Source organism: Bos grunniens, chromosome 18, assembly GCF_055505025.1.
Source record: "Bos grunniens cultivar Pamir isolate PY7600 chromosome 18, Bosgru_T2T1.0, whole genome shotgun sequence".
Lineage (NCBI taxonomy): Eukaryota > Metazoa > Chordata > Mammalia > Artiodactyla > Bovidae > Bos > Bos grunniens.
The window spans coordinates 52,919,917-52,940,883 of NC_141182.1; the positions used below are offsets into that span (position 1 = coordinate 52,919,917).

Genomic DNA, 20,967 nt, shown 5'->3' on the forward strand with positions numbered 1-20,967 from the left:
GCAACACCCATGCTTCAAGCCCCACTGAAGGAACAATACACAGTTGGGGAGAAATGCTGGATTTTCAGGTCTCAACTGGGGAAGGGGGCTCAAGAGAGGCAGTGTCCTGTGCCCAAGGTAACAGCCCAAGAGGGAGCTCATGTTAAAGTCCAGATTGCACTCTCAAAGCCTGAGCTTTTAGAAGATACCTTACACTGTCCCCAGAACTCCTATCCCATTTCTATCTGGGCCAGCCAGCTCCCTTCCCCCTCCCTACCCAGAGTCCCAACCTCCTCCTTCCTCTAACCAGGGATTTCAGGCCCCCAGTCCTTTCCCCAAATTCTATTCATCCATCCGCTGGAAAAGAGGGGCAGGAGATGGGTACTGTGGGCAGTGGCCTGTTCCAGCCCTTTCCATGCCCACTGTCCCAGCCCTCACCAGCTTACCCACCCCCCAGAATGGAGGAAGCCGCCTGAGTTACTGGGTGAGAAGTCATCTTTTCCCGGGGGCTGGGACTGGGGGCTGCCAGGTCTCCAAGCCCCACCCCCTCCCCTCCTTGCTGTGTTTGAAGGGGGAGGACAGCCCACCTCGTGACCTGAGGGGGCTGGTCCAGCTTGCCCCAGCTCAGGAGGAGTGGGCGGGCCAGAGGGGAGCCCTATAATTGGACGAATCTGGGATCCGTGAGTCCCTACTCAACCCCGGAGGCGAAGGACGCGATTTCTGGAGGCGAAGAACGCGGTGAGAGGCAAAGCTGAGGGGCACGGAGACCAGCTCAAGGGCTTCTGGGGGGGACGGGCTGCGGGAGAGGTGGAAGAGGTGACGGTCCGACGCCGCCCGGACCAGGACAAAAGCTTGAGCAGAGGAGACCAGAGGCAGGGGACTGGACCTAGAGGGGTGGGGAGCAGGCGCATTCCGTTTGGACAGGAAGGTGGGTTCACGGGAGCAGCTGGACCTGCAGGAAAAACCAGATGAGAGATAGCGAAAACCCACTGTTACTGCCGTTTATTGAGCACCTACTGGGTGCCCACAATCGTCCTAAGATCGGTAAGGGGAGGGTCAGGGGCGGCGGCACGTAGCTAAAGCGTGGATTGAAGGACTTCTAAATGAGGATTAGATTAGCGAATACGCGGAAGACAGCTTTTAGAGTTGGAGCTGAGAATGGGAAGATACAGTGAGGAATGCGAGGTCGGAACTTTAGAAAGTCCAGCCGGGGCTCTCCGGGAACTCCGGGATGGAGGGGAGGGAGGGGTGAGTGGAATCCCAACCCTGGGAGAGGGATGGAATTTAGGCGGCGGCAGACCTGGGGATGGGGAGATAAGAGAAGACAATGAGGGAATGAAATAGACAATGAAGGGGTCGCTGGGTAAATATTTGGAATTGAATTAGGATGTTGCTGGGAGCGAGGCTTTGAAGGCTAAGACCGGATGGGGCGGGGCTCTGAGGGGGAGGGGGTCCCCCCACCCCGGGATGAGTGACAATTTCTCCCTCCTTCAGGTTGGCCAATCGCAAGCCAGAAGATGAAGGTTCTGTGGGTTGCCGTGGTGGTCGCGCTTCTGGCAGGTATGGGGGCGGGGCTTGCCCAGGTTCTTTGCCCCACCCCCTCCCATCCTCAGCTTGCCCTCCTCCCGTCTGTCGTCCGTGGATCCTCTCTTCTGCTGGTCTATCTCCCCAGGTCTGAGGTCTCTCCGACATTCCGTGGTTCTGAGCTGCAGTTTTACTTTCTCCGAGCTTCAGTTTCCCCATCCTTAAAATGAAAGTTTCTAGCGCACTGCTGTCAGGCAGGTAGTGAGGAGCAGCTAAGTGTCAGCGGTGATTATTCTCTATCTGAGGCTGTTTTATTCTCTATTGCCCCAGCGTGGACCACACACAATCCATGCTTGTCAAGTGATTAAACAGGCTGGGTGTCCCTCCACCCCCTCCTCACCCCCCAGTGCTCTAAAGAAGCCCACCAGCCTCTGTGGAGCATCTCCTCTGTACCGGGTACTGTGTGCTTGGAGCGGGCAGAGGACCCTGACCGCGGTGAACTTGCTGTGTGCAGGATGCCAGGCGGATATGGAGGGAGAGCTGGGGCCCGAGGAGCCCCTGACTACGCAGCAGCCCCGGGGGAAGGACAGCCAGCCTTGGGAGCAGGCGCTGGGCCGCTTCTGGGATTACCTGCGCTGGGTGCAGACCCTGTCTGACCAGGTGCAGGAGGAGCTGCTCAACACCCAGGTCATTCAGGAACTGACGTGAGTGCCTCCGCCCTGGCCCCTGATCCCTCCGGTGGGCAGTGTGTTCGGGGCCCCAGTTTCCCCTGATCTGGGATTCTTTCCGTCCTCATCACCAACACTTGGGGGGGGCGGGGACGGGTCTAGTCTCTGCTCATTTCTTGCTTTCTTTTCTCCTTGAGCTCCTGGCTTTCCCTCTCTCTGATCCTGTTCTTCGGCGTTTCCTGTCTGGCACCTTCCTCTTCATCTCTCCCTCCATCACCCTAGCTCAGGATCCCTACCTCTTCTCTCCATTCCTGCCCTCTTGGCCCCCAGGGCGCTGATGGAGGAGACCATGAAGGAGGTGAAGGCCTACAAGGAGGAGCTGGAGGGACAGCTAGGCCCCATGGCCCAGGAGACACAGGCCCGCGTGTCCAAGGAGCTGCAGGCAGCCCAGGCCCGGCTAGGCTCCGACATGGAGGACTTGCGGAACCGCCTGGCACAGTACCGAAGCGAGGTGCAGGCCATGCTGGGCCAGTCCACCGAGGAGCTGCGGGCCCGCATGGCCTCCCACCTGCGCAAGCTGCGCAAGCGGCTGCTCCGCGACGCTGACGACCTGAAGAAGCGCCTGGCCGTCTACCAAGCTGGGGCCAGCGAGGGTGCCGAGCGCAGCTTGAGCGCCGTCCGCGAGCGCTTCGGGCCCCTGGTGGAGCAGGGCCAATCGCGGGCAGCCACCCTGAGCACCCTGGCCGGCCAGCCGCTGCTGGAGCGTGCCGAGGCCTGGCGCCAGAAGCTGCACGGGCGCCTGGAGGAGGTGGGCGTCCGGGCCCAGGACCGCCTGGACAAGATACGCCAGCAGCTAGAGGAGGTGCACGCCAAGGTCGAGGAGCAGGGCAACCAGATGCGCCTGCAGGCCGAGGCATTCCAGGCCCGCCTCAGGAGCTGGTTCGAGCCCCTGGTGGAAGACATGCAGCGCCAGTGGGCTGGGCTGGTGGAGAAGGTGCAGTTGGCTCTGCGCCCCAGCCCCACCTCTCCACCCAGTGAGAATCATTGAGAGCCCGGGCATCGCCCTGGGGGGCCCCCCTACTCCCACCCTGAGTCTCTGGTGCCCCCAGCCTGCAGGAGGCCCTGCCGCTGCCCCAGCTGTCCTCCTGGTGGGCCCTAGCTTAATAAAGATTTCTCAAGCTTCACGGCAGCTGCTGGGCGTCCGTGTATGATTTGTCACAGCTCAAGCCTCAGTTTCACATTTTTTCCCCTTGCTGACTACACAGCGCACTGTCCTGCCCCTTGAGCCTGTGTGTGCCTGTTTTCTTTGTGTCTCTTTCCTTCTGTCCCCTTTTAGAGTTGCCCGGTGACTTAGTGGTAAAGAAGCCATCTGCAGTGCAGGAGACTCAAGAGACATGGGTTTGATCCCTGGGTGGGGAAGATCCCCTGGAGAAGGGAATGGTAACCCACTCCAGTATTCTTACCTGGAGAACCCCATAGACAGAGAAGCCTGGCGCAGGCTATGGTCCATAGGAAGTGACTTAGCACTCACGCAAGCCCCCTTTTAAGTCTTTCCCGTTTTCCTCCATCTCTACTCACAATTGCTCACTCTCTTCCTTAATTCTCACCGATTTGTTGCTGAGACAAAGTTCTGGAACAAATCCACCAGTGGGTTAAACCCTTCAGTTGCCCCTGACTATTCTGGGCAAAAAGAGCAACCTCACTGAGCCTCGTATGGCCTGGCTTCACAATATCTGCCTCGTGACTCAAAAGACTTCAGACCACTTCTGTGAATATTGAGCCATTTTCTGGACTTGCCTGGTGGTCCAGCAGTAAAGAATCCGCCTCCCAAAGTAGGGGACACCGGTTCCATCCCTGGTTGGGCAGCTAAGATCCCACATGGGCTACTGAGCCTGCATGCTCTGGAGCCCTTCTGCCAGAACAAAGATCCAGTGTAGCTAAAAATGAAAAAAAATTTTCAATCTAGCCATTTTCAGGTTTTTTTTTTCCCCCACTCTTATTCTCCCTCCTGCCTGATCTGATTCTTCCTCCTTCCTGCCTCTGTCTCTGTTTTTCTGTCTTCCACTTTTCCTCCATCTTTTCACTCTCTGGTTTCTCTTGCCCGTGTGTGTGTGTGTGTGTGTGTGTGTGTGTGTGTGTGTACATGCACACGCGCTCAGCCATGTCCAACTCTGTGACTCCAAGGACTGTAGCCCACCAGACTCCTCTATCCATGGAATTTTCCAGGCAAGAATATTGAAGTGGGTTGTCATTTCCTCTTGCAAGGGATCTTCCCTACTTAGGAATCAAACCTGCGACTCTTGTTTTTCCCGCATTGACAGGCAGATTCTGTACCACTGTACCACCTGGGAAGCCCTCTCTTGCCCCTGGTGTGACATTTCTTTCTTCCCTTCATCTGGGTTTGCCCTCACCACCATTTTGTTGCACATAGACCCTCTGCCTTTCACCCCTTCCTCTTGTTCCTTCTCTCCTCCAAGCGGGTGGTTGGCATCTCGTCTACCCTGACAAGCCTACTGGGTGCTGGATGCAGACTGCAGAGAGAGGCACACTGAGGGTCTGCAACACGCCCCTGCTGTTTAGGGCTGGAGGAGCCGGTTGGAAATTACACTCAGAGAAGCTTGGCTGGAGCCTGGAGGTGCCAACGCTGTCCTCTCCCACGCCCTTAATTCTCCGAGGTGGGGAGTAGGGTTCCCCACCACAGGGGACAGGCCAGGACTTGTATCTCCCAGGCTGACCTCTGCCTGCTTTGGCTCCAACACACTGCACTCCACTCCGAGTTTTCCTTGGAGTTGCCTTGTTTGTCCTGATGGAGTCAAGCCCCTCCCCGCCACCAGATGCTTCACCCTTGGGACTGAGTGGGGGTGGGAGGGTTTCTGGGGACTCAGAGGCAGGGGGCCTAGTCCCACCCACGTTTCCTGTTCACTCCGCTGACTCACTCACTGTGCGTCCAGGGACTGCGGCCGAGCCCCCTGAGCCTGTTTCCCCAGATGTCAATGAGAGCAGGGGCATCAGCCATATTGTCCACTTGAAGACCTGAATCTTGAATTCTCCCTAATGAATCCAGCTAAGCACAGAGGGTGTCCCGCCTCACCGCAGCATCCCCCTCAAGGAGGCTGATGGGGCTGCTGTGGGGGTGGAGGCTGACCCCAGCAGGAATCCAGAGGGACAGCCTGAATCCGGGAAGGGGAGGGAAAAGCTGAGGGACAAAGAAGGGGAGGACCCTTAGCCTCTCACTGAGCCACTGAATGTTCTTGGCTGCGCCTCAGTTGCCCCATGTGTAAACAGAAACTCGGATAGCCGAGGTGAGGATGAGGCAGGCAGACTGCAGTGGTTGGTGCTCGCGGGATGGGGTGGGGAGCAGGGGCATTTGGGTGGACATGTGGGGAGCACTGGGGGCTCAGAGAGGAAGCAGATGGGGCCCCCCGACAGGGATTGGCAGCACAGAGCTGGCCAGAGGGCTGTTGCAATCCTGCCACGGCAGTGTCTGTGCCTCGCTTTCACAACTACCCCACTTCGCCCCAAGGCTGACACGTGGGTGTGGGGGCATGAGGCCAGCCAACCTGGAGTCTGGGGCCAGGGCCACCCTCTCCCAGCTGCCAGGGTTCACTGGCAGTCAAAGACAGCTGGGCGGAAGAGGGGGGACGCCTTGGACGGGAGCCCCGGGGTAGGGGATTGATGTAGTGGAAGGGAAGGGGGTGGTGCTTGTCTTCTGAGTAGCCCAGAGGGTGCATAAGGGCAGATGGAGTGTTTACAGGGGCCCTGGAGGCTTGGACAGCCGGGGAACAGAGAGAAGGGAGTTCCTGGTGGATCTCTTGGAGGGGCACACATCGGGAGTCTTGCAGCTGAGGTTTTGTACCTTTGACAGGTTGCAAAGACCTCTCTCTAGAGAATTCCCTGGCGGGCCAGCGGTTAGGACTCCATGCTTTCACTGCCATGGCCCTGGGTGCAATCCCTGGTTGGGAACTAAGATCCTGCAATGCGTGGCAAAAAAATAAAGACCTCTCTCCAAAAAACACTGGGGGCATTGAAATTAAAATCCCAGAGGAGCATCCAGGGAAGTTTGGGGGAGTCTCCCAGATGCAAAAAGATGGGGGAATAGGAAGGCTAGTCTGAAAGTGACATTGGATGTGATAAAGGTGCAGGTGTGTGGCGGCAGACTGTAGGACCCCAGACCCTGGGAGGAAGAGTCATTTTAGCTGAAGAGGCTGGCTAAGAAGGGAGAGGGGATGGTAGAGATGGCCTGGGGACACAGTGTGAATTGACTTAGTGAGTTGGGTCTGTCGGTTTTTTTAATAATTATTTATTATTTGGTTGTGCCAGGTCTTTCAGTTGCAGCATGTGGGATCTAGTTCCCTGACCAGGCATCGAACCCAGGCCCCCTGCACTAGGAGCACGGAGTCTTAGCCAGTGGACCCCCCAGGAAAGTCCTAAGTTAGTGAGTTATTGAGTGTTACTGAGAGAACCCACTCCCCGCCCCCGCCCCCGCCCACCCAAGGCTGGGAGGAGAGACCCCTGAGGGAAGATGACCACAGAGAGAGGGGGAAGGCTGTCCCCTGGATTGGGAAGGGACTATAGCAGCTTGAGGTCCCTACCAGTCAGGGAAATTTAGAGGCGCAGGTGCTGAACAACAAAATGCTTTGGGCCTGAGGCTTCAGGCTTGTGCCCTACTTGATCCCACCACCACCAAGGAGGGGTGGAAGTGGAGGAGGTGGGTGGGTACAGGGAGGCAGATGGTCAGGTGAGGGCTTAAGGGAAGGGAGACTCACCTGACCCCCACCCCCTACCCCTCCACACCCCCAGCATCAATAAGGCCCCATGCTCTCCTCAGTGCCCAGAAAGGAACCTTCAGAGTGCCCCTCCGGACCCACCCCACCACAAAGCTCGTTCTGTCCCTCTTGGTCGTATTGGTGGCTCTCTTCATGGTTTGGGGCGGTAAAAGTGGAATGGGACACTGAGAATTTGAGATTTGGAAGACTGAAGCTAGCACGGGCCCCGGCACAGGCTTAGAGGACCCTTTTTTTTTTTTTTTTTTTTTGCATTTCTCATGATGTACTCTGCATATAAGTTAAATAAGCAGGGTGACAATATACAGCCTTGACGTACTCCTTTCCCAATTTGGAGTCAGTCTGTTCCATGTTTTGTTCTAACTTTTGCTTCTTGACCTGCATACAGATTTCTTAGGAGGCAGGTAAGGTGGTCTGGTATCCCCATCTCTTTAAGACTTTTCCACAGTTTGTTGTGAATCACAAAATCAAAAGCTTTAGCATAGTCAATGAATCAGAAGTAGATGTTTTCCTGGAATTCTCTTGCTTTTTCTTTTTTTTTTTTTGTGACCCCATGGACTGCAGCCCACCAGGCTCCTCCGCCCATGGGATTTTCCAGGCAAGAGTACTGGAGTGGGTTGCCATTGCCTTCTCGCTTAGAGGACCCTTGAGAGCTCTGGGGCCCATTCTGTGCCCTGGATCTCATATTCTCCACCAAGTGCCCCCGCATCTCCACCCGCCTTGGGCGGGTCTCAGGGCTCTCTAAAGGTTGGTCCAGTGGATGGCAATCTGCCCAGAGGAGCACTAGCAACTGATGATGTAATCACTCTAGATCCTTCGGGATTGGCTAGTTTGCTTTTACCACGCCTAGAAAGAGCGGGGAACGAGTCTAGTGCTGAGAGTAAGGCAATTACCAGCATGGTAAAAACGATCCGGTCGCTCTGGTACCCTCCGCTGCATTCTAATGCCACGACACCCAGAACCACAGTCAAGGATCTCCTTTCCCATCCCTGGAATCTCATCCTAAAGGGCTCCCGTTATGGAAATGTTTGCACCCTTGCTCCTCTTCTGGGCACTGCCAGCCCCAGCCCAGGTGGCCCCAGGCCCTAGTAAATTCCTTCCCATCATCAGAGGAGTAACGTGGTTTGGTCAAGTCGTGAAGACAACACAGCGAGTCGTTAGCACCGTCGAACACAGAGAAGTTCTTCTGAAGGCCACGTAAGGATCCTTCCCAGGGCAAGGGAGGACTGGGGTGTATAGATTCAGAGACTGGGAGGTGGCAAAGTCCCTGTGGCCACACAGTTGGTTCTCAGATCGCAAGGTGCTCAGACCTGGGGGACTGGTTCCCTGATGCCTACCCAGTCATACTGTAGAGATGGTCCTGGAGGATGGTGAAAAAGCCCAAGCCGAAGGGGCAGGCGGACATAGGTCCACAGGCTGGCAAAGACTCAGTATGCCCCGTGTAATCATGAGCTTCATTTTTCATGGGTTGACTCATCACCATGCAGGTGGTAGATCTTACTACATTTTGAACGGATAACGAAGAGGGATTTGAAAGAGGGCATGGGCTAGAAACCAGAAAAGACTGACACAATCCCCAGTCTCCACGTCTCAGCTTTGATGTCCCTTCCTTCAGGAAGCCCTCCTTGAAGCCCTCCAGGAAGCCTTTCCAGGTTGGGTCAAGCACCTCCATCCCAGCCCTGTCCACTCTGGGTCATCACTGTGTGGGGATGGGTCTGTCCCACGCCCCACTGAACTCTGAGACCCGGGGGCAGGGACAGGGCTTCATCACCACTGTGGACCCAGGCATAGCCTAGCACAGGACTAGGTATGGTACAAAGATTTAATATTTGGTGAAACGAATACGGTAAATCAGGGAGAAAAAACAAAAATCTAAAGTAATATATCATTTTTACAAACCCCCCTGAGGCAGATGCTGTCATGCTCCTATTATAAGAGAAAGAAACTGAGGCCCAGAAGGCTAAAGTCACTTGCTAGACACCACAAAGCCCAAAGTGCATAGACATGGGATTTGAACCTAGGTGGGGCTTCTAGGAGCTATATTCTACTCTGACTTCCTTCCCCAAGTCACCTTGCCTATCATATCAGCTGCAATTAAGCACACACACCTGACCCCAGTCTCACTAGCATCACATCCAACATGTTAAAATGTGCACATGTCCTGATTTCTTGTTTTAATGTATTTATTTTTGGTTGTGCTGGGTCTTCATTGCTGCGAGCGGGCTTTCTCTAGTTGAAGTAAGCAGGGGCTACTCTTTCTTGCGGTATATGGGCTCCTCATTGCGATGACTTCCCTTGTTGCGGAGCATGGGCTCTGGGTGCACGGGCTTCAGTAGTTGTGGCGCATGGGCTTAGCTGCTCCGAGACAGGTGGAATCTTCCCAGACCAGGGATCGAACCCGTGTTCCCTTCATTGGCAGGCAGATTTTTAACTACTGTACCAACAAAGAAGTCCCCCATATCCTTTATTAGATCGAATTCCTATGAGGAGTTGCACTGGTCTTGCCTAGCTGGTATATGGGTAGCGATTTCATAAAAAAATTACTTTTAACTTGGTTTATTTATTTAGCATTTTGGAATCAATCAAATGATTTCCCAAGCACTTTCCTAAATCCCCAGAAATCTCTCACATTAAAGACTCAGAAGACACACAGGGGGACTTCCCTAGTGGCCCAGTGGCTGGGACTCTGCACTCCCAATATGGAAAACCAGGGTTCAATCTCCAGTCAGGGAACTAGATCCCACATGCCGCAACTAAGACCTGATGCAGCCAAATAAATAAATACATAAATATTTTTTAAAGATGAGTACACAACTGAATCCCTTTGCTGCATACCTGAAACTAACATATTGTAAACAACCATACTTCTATTAAAAAAAAAAACAACATTTTTATACTGAGTAGGAAAAAGGATGAATGAAGCCACTCTGAAAAACAGTTTAGCAATTCCTCATAAAGTAGATAGTTATTGTACATCAGTTAAAAAAAAAAAATCACCTTGGGAAATTTTTTTTTTTTGGTCCGAGGTTTAATGAAAATATTTCAGCACAGCAGAAAACTTCAAACAGCTCTAAATTCATCCCAACTGTAGCCTGCTGAGTGACCTGCAGTTTGGACAGACTGCCAAACTCCAAGAGCTTCAGGGTTTTCTTAGAGTCAGGATCTACTTCAGCGATTTCCTAGTCCAGGGCTGAGACCTCAGGCACGTAATTCTCTCTCCCCTCTCCTGCCTTCTCCTGCAGCTGAATGGAGACACCCCTCACCGGGCCTCTCTGAATCCGATTCATCAGATGTGCAACACGACCTTTGATCTTGTTGCTGAACTTCCTGCCAGAATCAGGGCTATCTCCTGGCCTATACGCTTGTTGGTGTGGAAGTTGCTGCCCAGGCTGGTGTAGACTTCTTGGTAATGACCAGGGGCTGCCTTCTTCACGGTTTTGGTGAGATCTTGGCCCACGTTGGTGGGTCCTTGGTAAAAGTGGGAGTTTAAAAAAAAAAAACAAAAAACCCTGTTGTACATTATATGTGGAGGCTTCCTTGGCGGCTCAGTAGTAAAGACTCTGCCTGCAATGCAAGAGATCCAGGTTCGATCCCTGGTTTGAGAAGATCCCCTGGAGGAGGAAATGGCAACCTACTCTCATCTGGGAAATCCCCTGGACAGAGGAGCCGGTGGGCTGCAGGCCACGGGGTTGCAGAGAGTCTGACACAACTGCACAGGCACACATCGCACGCACATTATATGAAAGTTATCATGAGAGTAGATCCTGAGAGTTCTCCTCACGAGAAATTTTTTTTTTGCATTTAATTTTGAATCTATATGAAATGTGGGTGTTTAGTAATCTTTACATGAGGTATGTAAGTCAAATCATTATGCCGTACAACTTAGACAGTATTGTATGTCCAGTTTCAGTTCAGTTCAGTCGCTCAGTCATGTCCAACTCTTTGAGACCCCATGAATCGCAGCACACCAGGCCTCCCTGTCCATCACCAACTCCCGGAGTTCACTCAGACTCACGTCCATCGAGTCGGTGATGCCATCCAGCCATCTCATCCTCTGTCGTCCCCTTCTCCTCCTGCCCCCAATCCCTCCCAGCATCAGAGTCTTTTCCAATGAGTCAACTCTTCGCATGAGGTGGCCAAAATACTGGAGTTTCAGCTTTAGCATCATTCCTTCCAAAGAAATCCCAGGGCTGATCTCCTTCAGAATGGACTCGTTGGATCTCCTTGCAGTCCAAGGGACTCTCAAGAGTCTTCTCCAACACCACAGTTCAAAAGCATCAATTCTTCAGCGCTCAGCTTTCTTCACAGTCCAACTCTCACATCCATACATGACCACTGGAAAAACCATAGCCTTGACCAGACGGACCTTTGTTGGCAAAGTAATGTCTCTGTCCAGTTTACCTCAATAAAATTGGAAGAGGAAAAAAAAAGTTAAACAAGGTTACCACATGACCCAGCAAGTGCATTCCTAGGTCTCTACCCAAAAGAACTACAAACAGGTTCACACAAAAACTTGTACACACCTCTTAATAGTACTTTTATTCATAATAGTCAAAAAAGTGGAAAACAGCCAAAAAATACCTATTACCTGATGAATGAATAAATAAATCCATATAGTGTATGTATATCTGTATATGCATGTCCATATACAGTGGAATATCATTCAGCCATAAAATGGACGAAGCCCTGGGAATTCCCTGGTGGTCTAGAGATTAGGACAGCAAGCCCTCACTGCCGAGGGCCAGGGTTTAATCCTTGGTCAGGGAGCTAAAATTCCACAAGCTGCACACACACACAAAAATCCAGGAGAAAAAAAAAAAGGAACAAAGCACTGACACACGCTGCAACACTGCAACAGGGATGAACCATGACAGGAGCAACCACAACAGACCTCATGATTCCATTCACATGAAATGTGCAGAATTGGGAAATCTACAGAGACACAGGATGAGATGGTTGGAGGCATCACCAACTCAACCAACATGAGTTTGAACAAACTCTGGGAGATGGTGAGGGACAGGGAAGCCTGGCGTGCTGCAGTCCATGGGGTCACAAAGAGTCAGACACGACTGAGCGACTGAACAGCAACAAAGAGACAGAAAGCTGGTCAGTGGTTGCCCTGCCTTGGGGAGAAGGAGATAGGAGTGAGGGCTAAAGGGTGTGGGGTTTCCTTTTGGCTGATGAAATGTTCTCTAATTAGATAATAGTGATTGTTGCAAACTTTGCGAATATACCAAAACTCATTGAATTGCACACTTCATTTGTTTATTTATTTTTGGCATCAGCACACTGCATACAGGATCTTAGTTCCCCAACCAGGGATCAAACCTGGGTCCCCTGCAGGGAAGTGTGGGGTCTTAACCACTGGACCACCAGGGAAGTCTGAGTTGTGCACTCGAAAAGGGTGACTGTTATGGTATGTGAATATCTCAGTTTTTGTTATGTGTTTTCTCTTCCAAATATCTCAACTTTTATAATAAAATGAATGCATGGAGATCTTCCAAAGGCAGAAAGTAGAGATGGAAGGGATATACCAACCTCTCTTCCACCCCTGACTTCCCCGCCACAACCCAGAGCAGCCAGGGAGGTGAGAGATTAGGGATGACGGAAGGGAAGGGAATGTAGGATTTCATGGGACGGGGAGTGGAATCTGGATTGAAGCAGAGAGCCTGGAGTGGAATCTGGATTGAAGCAGATACCCTGGAGTGGTTGGGAGTCTGGCGGTGGGATTGACCATCTTGTGGACACAGAGGTTCAGGCTCAGAGATGCTCTCTGTCCCCAGACACACATGCTGAGATCTCAGGGCTCACTGCTCCCGTCCCCCATTCCCCCTTTGTGACCTCTCTGCCCCCCACCCTTCACCCACGGTTGTTTTTTTGAGCCACCCCTGAGGTCCACCCTGAACGACCTTCAGCCTGTTCCTGCCTTGGATGACAGAGATGGGCAAACATTGCAAGCAGGGAACAGCTCATGCTGACCTTGGAGCAGGGTCAGAGACCTTCCCCTCAGGCCCACCCACCCCTGGCCCTGCTTCCATCTGTCTCTTGCCCTCTGGGATTGGGGTGGGGGAAGTGAAGACAGAGCTCGTTTCTGGCTTGGTTAGGCAGAGTGAAAGGGGTGGCTTCGAATTTACCACTTACTGGCTGGGGAGCCCAACCCCCACAGCTCCAGTTTCCTCACCTGTAAAATCGGAATGAAAAAGATGCCCACTTCGCAGCAGTGAGGTTAATTCAGTGAGTTAACGTGCCCCGATGGGTAGCGAGCATCAGGAAATCCAAGCTTAATAATTAGCAGTGGGGTTAACAGCACGGCTTTGCAGTGTATCTGGTGTTGTTAGGGTAAGTTAGGTAAACGATCTACTTTACTCTCCTGCGTAGGCACATAGTCCATGACTCTGGTTCGCGGATGAAGAAACAGTCTCAGAGACATTAAGCAACATACACCAGGACACACAGCAGGAAGGAGGTGGAGCCAGACTCTGAACCCAATACCCCACTGCTTCCCCTAACACAATGCAAGATGGGTTTTTTTCTTTTTCTTTTTTTTAATCATGGTAAAATGTGACATCAGGTTTACCATTTGAACCATTTTTTAGGTGTACAGTTCAGTGGATTTAAGTAGATACACAATCTTGTGCAACCATGATCACTATCCATTCCCAGAAAATTTTCATCATCGCAGTTGGAAACTGCAGATTTTATTTCACTTATTATTGTCAGTGGTTCAGATGTGAAGAATCTGCCTGCAGTGCAGGAGACCGGGGTTCTATCCCTGGGTCGGGAAAATCCCCTGGAGGAGGGAATGGCTACCCACTCCAGTATTCTTGCCTGGGAAAATCCTATGGACAGAGGAGCCTGGCAGGCTACAGTCCATGGGGTCACAAAGAGTTGGACACAACTGAGCAACTAACACACATTGTGAGTGAGGAACTCTAGGGAGCATTCATTGAGCACCTACTGTATGCCAGAGCCCACAGAGGGCCCACTGGAATAGATGGCATTCTGGAAGGCCTCCTGATCAGTTCTGTACAGTCATTCAGGTTGTGGCCAAAGGTCGATTGTCAGAGTGCATATGTGCTTAGTCACTCAGTCGTGTCCGACTCTGCTATCCCATGGACTCTGGCCCGCCAGGCTCCTCTGTTCATGGGATTCTCTAGGCAAGAACACTGGAGTGGGTTGCCATTTCCTCCTCCAGGAATTGTTGCAATCACCACATAAAAACACAGGATGCCTGGTTAGATTTGGGTTTCAGATACACAACCAATAAATTTTAGTATACTTCCCAAATACTGCGTGGGACATATTTATACGAAAAAAAAGATTCACTATTTCTCTGAAATTCAAATGTCACTGGGCGTCCTGTATTTCATCTGGCACCCTTAGACCAAAGAATCCAGCCCGTGGTTTCTTGGCTACATTGCGCACCCTGGCTCACAACTCAAGTCCTCCGGGAGAAAAAGGCTCATTTTCTTTCTGTCTGGTGTTTGACCGAAGCCTGATGTTGACAACCTCCCACTAAGCTCTCCCTCACAGGGCCTCACTTGGCTTTCATGTGGACCCTGGGAGGCAGACACTGCTATCCCCATTTTACAGATGGAAACATTGAGCCCAGAGAAGGGACTATATTCACACTGATCAAGAGGTGAAGGTGTGTCTGGCTCTATAGCCCAGTGGCCAAGGGATCTCAGAGACAAAAGAAAGAATAGGCAACTCTGATTTGTGAGCATCTTTGTTGCCAGCTTCCACACTAAGAATTTCCCTTAGGAAATTCCCCAGGGGTTCAGTGCTTAAGACTCCGAACTTCCAGTGCAGAGGGTGTGGGTTGGATCCCTGGTCTGGGAACTAAGATCCCACGTGCCACAGAGTACAACCAAATAAAATAAAAATGTTAATTTTACAAACTTAAAATATCTAATTTCCCTTGTTATCACATCATTTAATTTATGTCCTAAAGTATGGATTGTGGGCCCATTTTACGGAGGAGGAAACTGAGGCCCCAAAGAGGGGCTATCACAAGAGGTGGAGCCAGGATTTGAACTCAGTTCAGCCCAGGAGGCCAAAGAAACTTCTGTCTTCTCCTATCAGGTTAGGGTGGTGGGAGGGTAGGAAAGAGGCCAGCAGGGGCGGGCATGGCCTCTGACTGTCATTGTCACCTGGGCCCCTCTCTCTCTGAAGTCCCTGCCAAGGGGCGTGGGGAGGCGGCCAGGGGAGGGCTCTGCTCAGTGCAGCCTGCCCCTCCCCCATCCTGGAGAGCTGAGCTCAGATGGACCGAGGACCCTAGAAATGTCGTTCCCTGGATGCAGGCCCCAGGCCCTGGCGTCCCTCTGCTTCTGCGTTCTGGTCCTGGCCTGTGTCGTGGGTGAGGAAGAGCCAGGGGTGGGGTATGGGGACCCCGCAGCAGCCTGGGGTGTGAGTGTGCGTGACTGTGAGGCGTGCAGATCTGTGCGCGTGTCTGGGAGTCTGTGTCAGGGGTGGCCGTGTTTGAAAAGTGTATACACAGGGTTGGTACAGATGACACTGGCCATGAATTTGCACTTGTGTGTATGTCAGCAAGAGTAGGCAGGCGAGGTGAACGTGTGTGTGTGAACACGCATTTATATGCTTGTGGGCACGTGTGTGTCTTTAGGGGGTAATTATGCAAAAGATTTGATGGTTAGCGGGTGGGAGAGTGTCTGTGTGTACTGCTGTGTGAGTATGTCTGGGTTCTGCACGTGCAGTTCTTAAGTTTTGTTGCTTTGGCCATGCCACGAGGCACGTGGGATCTTAGTTCTCTGACCAGGGATGGAACCCATGCTCCCTGTATTGGAAGCGCAGAGTCTTAACCACTGGACTAAGCAATGAAGTCCCTCTGCACATGCATTTAAAATATCACTATGTACACAGTGCCTCCGATGTCCTGGAAACTGGTTCTCCGTGTTAACTCTGAACTCTCACAGTAACCCTATAAGCTAGGTCCTGTCCCGAGCCCATTCTACAGAAGGGAGAACTGAGTCTTGAAGAGGTTAAGTCGTTGGCCAAGGGCACCCCACTGGTCGCATGGGTGCCTCTGTGCATGCCTGTAGACATGTACCTGTGTGATGGCTGGTCTCTGTAGGTGAGGCTTTGCCCAGGTGTGGGGGTGCCGGACCGACAGGTGTATGTGATTCCTGGTAGAACCCCTGGCCCACCAGCCTGACACACAGCTTTGCCAACCTCCGTCCCTGGGGACATCCCTCACTGCCCACGGAGGTCGTTCAGACTGTGTGGGTGGGGTCGCAGGAGAACAGAGGAGGCAGCAAGATCAGCTAGCGAGGGAAGCCTGGAGGGGCGAGGGTTACAGACTGCGGGAGGGAGCTTCAGGCAGATGGAGCGCTGATGGGGGTCCTGGGCACAGGGGGTGAAAGGAGATGACCGATGGCTGGAGGGGGGCAAGGGGTCAGAGGAACAGAGAAGGCAGTGAGAGAGCTCCAGGAGTGACAGCAACCACGAGCATGGAGGGAAGGGGAGAGGGACAGGTTCAGGGGCCGGGTCGTCCAAGTTGTCCTCTGGTCCCACCCAGCATGCCAGCAAGAAGAGCCTGAGGGGACCCTGAGCCCCCAGCCAGCGCCAGCCAGGAGTTCCTGGAGCCTGGTTCCAGGCAAGGTGAAGGAGTGGGTGGAGCCGCTGGTGAACAGGACCAGAGAGAAGTGGAAGTGGTTCTGGTAAGTGTGTGCAGAAGGGGCCTGGGGGCCTGGTTCTCAGAGAGCAGGGGGTGGGGTGGGGGCGGGCTAGGGGCCCTGGACCCCTGGGTCTGGGGGAGGAGGGGCTGGGGGTCTGGACCCCTGGGTCTGGGGGAGGAGGGGCTGGGGGAGGAGGACTCCTGGGTCTGGGGGAGGAGGGGCTGGGGGGTCTGGATCCTGGGTCTGCAGGACGAGGGGCTGGGGGCCTGGATCCTGGGTCTGCAGGAGGAGGGGCTGGGGGCCTGGACCCCTGGGTCTGGGGGAAGAGGGGCTGGGGATCTGGATCCTGTGTCTGTGGGAGGAGGGGCTGGGGTCTGGATCCTGGATCTGAGGGAGGAGGGGCTGGGGTCTGGATCCTGGATCTGAGGGAGGAGGGGCTGGGGGCCTGGACCCCTGGGCCTGGGGGAGGAGGGCCTGGGGTCTGGATCTCCGGATCTGAGGGAGCAGGGGCTGGGGGCCTGGTTCCTGGGTCTGGGGGAGGAGGGGCTGGGGGCCTGGACTCCTGAATCTGAGGAAGGAGGGGCTGGGCGTCTGGATCCTGGGTCTGGGGGAGGAGGGGCTGGGGGCCTGGACTCCTGAATCTGAGGAAGGAGGGGCTGGGGGTCTGAAGAAGGAGGGGCTGGGGGTCTGGATCCTGGGTCTGGGGGAGGAGAGACTATGCCCAAACTCGTGGGTTCCAAGGAGCAGGATGGGGTGGGGGCAGGCCTGTGACGCTGGGTCTGAGAAGGGTGGAGGGTATGTGTTGAGAGCGGGGTCCTGGGTCAAAGAGAGGAATGGGTGAACTGAGCAGAAGTCTTGGGGGCTATCTGCGGTCTCCACCGTGAATCCCCTCCCTTCCAGGGGCCCCACGGCCTTCCGGGGCTTCATGGAGACCTACTACGATGACCATCTGAAGGACCTGGGCTCCCGCGCCCGGGCCTGGCTCCGCAGTTCCAAGGATAACCTCCTAAACAAGGCCCACAGTCTGTGTCCCCAGCTGCTCTGCAGGCCAAGCGACCAAAATTAAAGCGTCACACCTTCTGCAATAAACAAGTTCTCCTGTGTGTGTCCCTGTCCCAGTCCCTCCTGGCCTTGCCAGAGATAACCCCCCATCCCCCTCCAGAGGGTAAGGGGTGGAGGAAGTGACACGTGGTAGGAGCACCAGTGGGGGTGGGGGTGGGGGGGGGAGGACTGGGAGGCCCGGAGGGATGACCCCACCCTGCCCCCAGTGCTAGACCCACACTGCCAGCTTATGGGGGGCAGAGGACTTCAGGCTTCTCGGTTTGGGGTGGAGGGTGAAGGCTGGAGAGCAGTTAGCAAGCCCCCCACCCCTGCCAGCCGCCCCTCCTTCAGAGTTCTGCCTTCCCCTCCCATGTGACGGAGACCCCAGACCTGGTGCCTGGTGGGCACCCAGAACCCCCGACCCCTCCGCAGCCCCCCATTCAACCTGTCTCCTTCTCTGTCCCCATGCCACCTCCCCCCCAACTCTCCCCCTCCCACCCCTGCAGCCCTGTTGGCCAGGACTTTGGCCGAGGTGTCGAGGTGGGGGTGGAGGGGTGGATCTCAAGAGCTATAAAGCCTTTCTCTGCCCATTTGGAGCTGCTGAGGACAGCCGCCAGAGTCTGGTAAGAGAGGGGACAGAAATGAGGGGGGCGGGGGACAGCAGAAATGGCCCAAGATTGTTAGATCAGAAACTGCAAAAGTCAAGATATTAGATTCCAGGGAACTCCCTGGCCGTCCAGTGGTTAAGACTCCGAGCTCCCAACGCAGGGGGCACGAGTTCGATCCCTGGTTGGGGAACTAAGATCCCTCATGCTGCTTGGCTCAGAGTTAAAAAAAAAAAAAAAAAATTAGTTCCAGTTTTAGAATCATGGAATTTAGGGAATTCTCTGGTGGTCTAGTGGTTACGACTGGGCACTTGCATTGCTGGGGGCCTTGGTCCTGTGCCGGGTGTGAGAACTTAAATCTTGCAAGCTGGGCATGTGGCATGGCCGGGGTTAAAAAAAAAAAAAAAAGAATCATGGAATTTAAAAACTGTAGAATGTCTGTGTGTGCTGATCCTCCTCCTGTCAGATATCAACCTCCACGCCGCAGTCTCTGAAACATGGAGGGTGATGTGATGGACTGAGCCCTGTTGTCCCTGAGAGTGACTCCCTCCTAGGGTTGGGATCGAGATGACTCTGGAATGTGGGTAGAACAGGGCCCAGAGCAGAGGAAACTCACTCATCCAAGTGGTGGCTCTTAACCCAGACTATGGCACGTGGCCCTGTACTGAGTGGGTCTTAACATAAATGCCACCCCACCGCTGAGGCTTTCCTGGGCTACACAGCACACCCTCTGCATTCCAGAGCACTTATCAGAGGGAGACAGGCACTTTAATTCATTCATTTGACGTTTGCTCCTTGCATGTCTCTCTCATGTTGGCTTCCTGAGGGTGGCAGGCTACTGTATTCAAGGCTGGGCCCAGAACTGCGCCTGGCACACAGTTGGTGCTGAAGAAACGCTTCTTGAATGAATGAATGTTAGAAATAAGATGTTGCGGGGAATTCTCTGGTGGTCCAGTGGTTAGGACTTGGCGCTTTCACTGCTGGGCCTGGGTTCAGTCCCTAGTCGGGGAACTAAGATCCCACATGCAACACAACGGAAAAAAACAAAAACAAAAACACAAAGAATTAAGATGTAACAATCAGCAAGCAGGAGTAGCATCATAGAATATTAGGAAGTGAGGCTCAAGTCATTAGGAACTTGACTCAGGTGGGGAGGAAGGGGAGAGGGGGTCCTAGGCTGATATCCCTGAGGCCCAGAGACCCCAGGACCAGATGCCTCCCATGGCCCTGCCCCCAGCCACCTCAGTGTTCCAGGTCTCCTGACGCCATGGGCACGAGATACTTCCTGGTCGGGTTTCTCATCCTCCTGGTGTTGGGATTCGGTGAGTGGGGTTGAGTGGGGTCAGTAGGGGAGGTGGGGATGCCATGACGGGGAGGAGCCCCGAGCATCCTCCCAGTCCGGTTCTTGTCCCGCCCTGCCCCTGCCCATCCCTCTCCTTCCCCCTTTTATTCCCCCACTGCAGCAGGCCCCTCAGCTACCCTAACGCACTCTCCTCCTGCAGAGGTCCAAGGGGCCCATGTTCCCCAGCAAGACGAGGCCTCCAGCCCTGCCCTGCTCACCCAGGTGCAGGAGTCACTCTTAGGTTACTGGGATACAGCCAAGGCAGCCGCCCAGAAGCTGTACAAGAAGACATATCTGCCCGCCGTGGATGAGAAAATCAGGTATCACCTGCCCCCCACCCACACCCCAGGAGCCCGGAGTCCCAGACCCCAGCCCCTTCTCCCTCACACTCAGGAGTCCAGGTTCAAACCTGTAATCTTTCAAGGCCCAGGTATCTTAGCTCCCAACACCTAGCTCTGGGATTCTGGGATCCCATCCCCGTCCTATTTAGGGATCCACAGCTTTGGGTTCTAGTCACCTTTTCCAACAGGACACGTGATTCTGGGCCCCCAAACCCAGGAGTCCAGACCCCCAGCCACCCATCCCTCAGACACAGGAGTCCAGACCCCAGCCCCTCCTCCCTCAGTCCGTCTGTCCTTTCTCCCCAGGGACATATACACCAAGAGCACGGCAGCTGTGACCACCTATGCAGGGATTATTACTGACCAGGTCTTTTCTATGCTGTCAGGAAAAGATTAACAGCTGGGCCCCCAGTCACGGGGGAGTCCAGGCTCCAGCAACTCCCTGGGTCCCCTGATCTACACCCCTGCCCACTTCCTTGCAACTCTCAGCATCCTGTTCCCAATTCTAGCCTGACTTATCAATAATAATAATAAAGCCAAGTTTATTCTTTTCAACGTCATCACTTTTCTGAGACCTCAGGGTCCAAGATGGAGGAGCTGATGCCTGCCAACCAACACTTATTGAGCACCTGTTCTATGTATATCTTCCTAACCTGGTCAGTGAGAATAAAGAGGTGAATAATAATAATGAATAATCATAACAACAATAATTAGAGACTGACCCTCACCGAGGTCTGGCTTTCTCATCCATTTTTTTTTGGCCATGCCACGTGGCGCATGGAATCTAGTTCCCTGACCAGGGATCGAACCTGTGCCACCTGCTGTGGAAGCACAGAGCCTGAACCAGTGGACCAACAGGGAAGTCCCAGATTTCTCATTTGTAAAATGAGAAATGAATCAGTTCAGGTCAGTCACTCAGTCATCTCTGACTCTGCGACCCCATGGACTGCAGCACGCCAGGCCTCCCTGTCCACTGCCAAGTCCCGGAGTTCACTCAAACTCACGTCCATTGAGTCGGTGATGCCATCCAGCCATCTCATCCTCT

General features: G+C 53.7%; 3 protein-coding genes and 1 pseudogene across 6 annotated transcripts; 3 read left to right on the top strand and 1 right to left on the bottom strand.

Annotated features, from left to right (window-relative positions):
- The first annotated feature begins 669 nt into the window (after nucleotides 1-669).
- On the top strand, nucleotides 670-3,360 carry APOE (apolipoprotein E). 3 transcript variants are annotated; one of them, XM_086353071.1, is made up of 4 exons: nucleotides 670-1,023; nucleotides 1,474-1,539; nucleotides 2,018-2,207; nucleotides 2,502-3,360. In XM_086353071.1, exons 1-4 carry the CDS (start codon nucleotides 948-950, stop codon nucleotides 3,217-3,219), a joined length of 1,050 nt encoding a protein of 349 aa, XP_086209197.1. In that variant the 5' UTR covers nucleotides 670-947; the 3' UTR covers nucleotides 3,220-3,360. The 3 variants fall into 3 exon arrangements, with proteins under 3 accessions (XP_086209197.1, XP_086209198.1, XP_086209199.1); XM_086353072.1 differs by having other exon boundaries at nucleotides 670-717; XM_086353073.1 differs by having other exon boundaries at nucleotides 695-907.
- Nucleotides 3,361-9,948: 6,588 nt separating this feature from the next.
- LOC147354028 (small ribosomal subunit protein eS17 pseudogene) lies at nucleotides 9,949-10,475 on the bottom strand (annotated as a pseudogene).
- A 4,645-nt stretch (nucleotides 10,476-15,120) lies between these two features.
- On the top strand, nucleotides 15,121-17,682 carry APOC4 (apolipoprotein C4). The gene is made up of 3 exons (XM_086353076.1): nucleotides 15,121-15,314; nucleotides 16,494-16,635; nucleotides 17,494-17,682. The coding sequence occupies exons 1-3, from the start codon at nucleotides 15,239-15,241 to the stop codon at nucleotides 17,657-17,659; spliced, it is 384 nt and encodes a 127-aa protein (XP_086209202.1). The 5' UTR covers nucleotides 15,121-15,238; the 3' UTR covers nucleotides 17,660-17,682.
- Nucleotides 17,683-17,930: 248 nt separating this feature from the next.
- APOC2 (apolipoprotein C2) lies at nucleotides 17,931-20,477 on the top strand. Of its 2 annotated transcripts, none has more exons than XM_086353074.1 (4): nucleotides 17,931-18,257; nucleotides 19,494-19,561; nucleotides 19,742-19,901; nucleotides 20,229-20,477. In XM_086353074.1, exons 1-4 carry the CDS (start codon nucleotides 18,100-18,102, stop codon nucleotides 20,317-20,319), a joined length of 477 nt encoding a protein of 158 aa, XP_086209200.1. In that variant the 5' UTR covers nucleotides 17,931-18,099; the 3' UTR covers nucleotides 20,320-20,477. The 2 variants fall into 2 exon arrangements, with proteins under 2 accessions (XP_086209200.1, XP_086209201.1); XM_086353075.1 differs by having other exon boundaries at nucleotides 18,151-18,257; nucleotides 19,477-19,561.
- The last annotated feature ends 490 nt before the right edge of the window (nucleotides 20,478-20,967 follow it).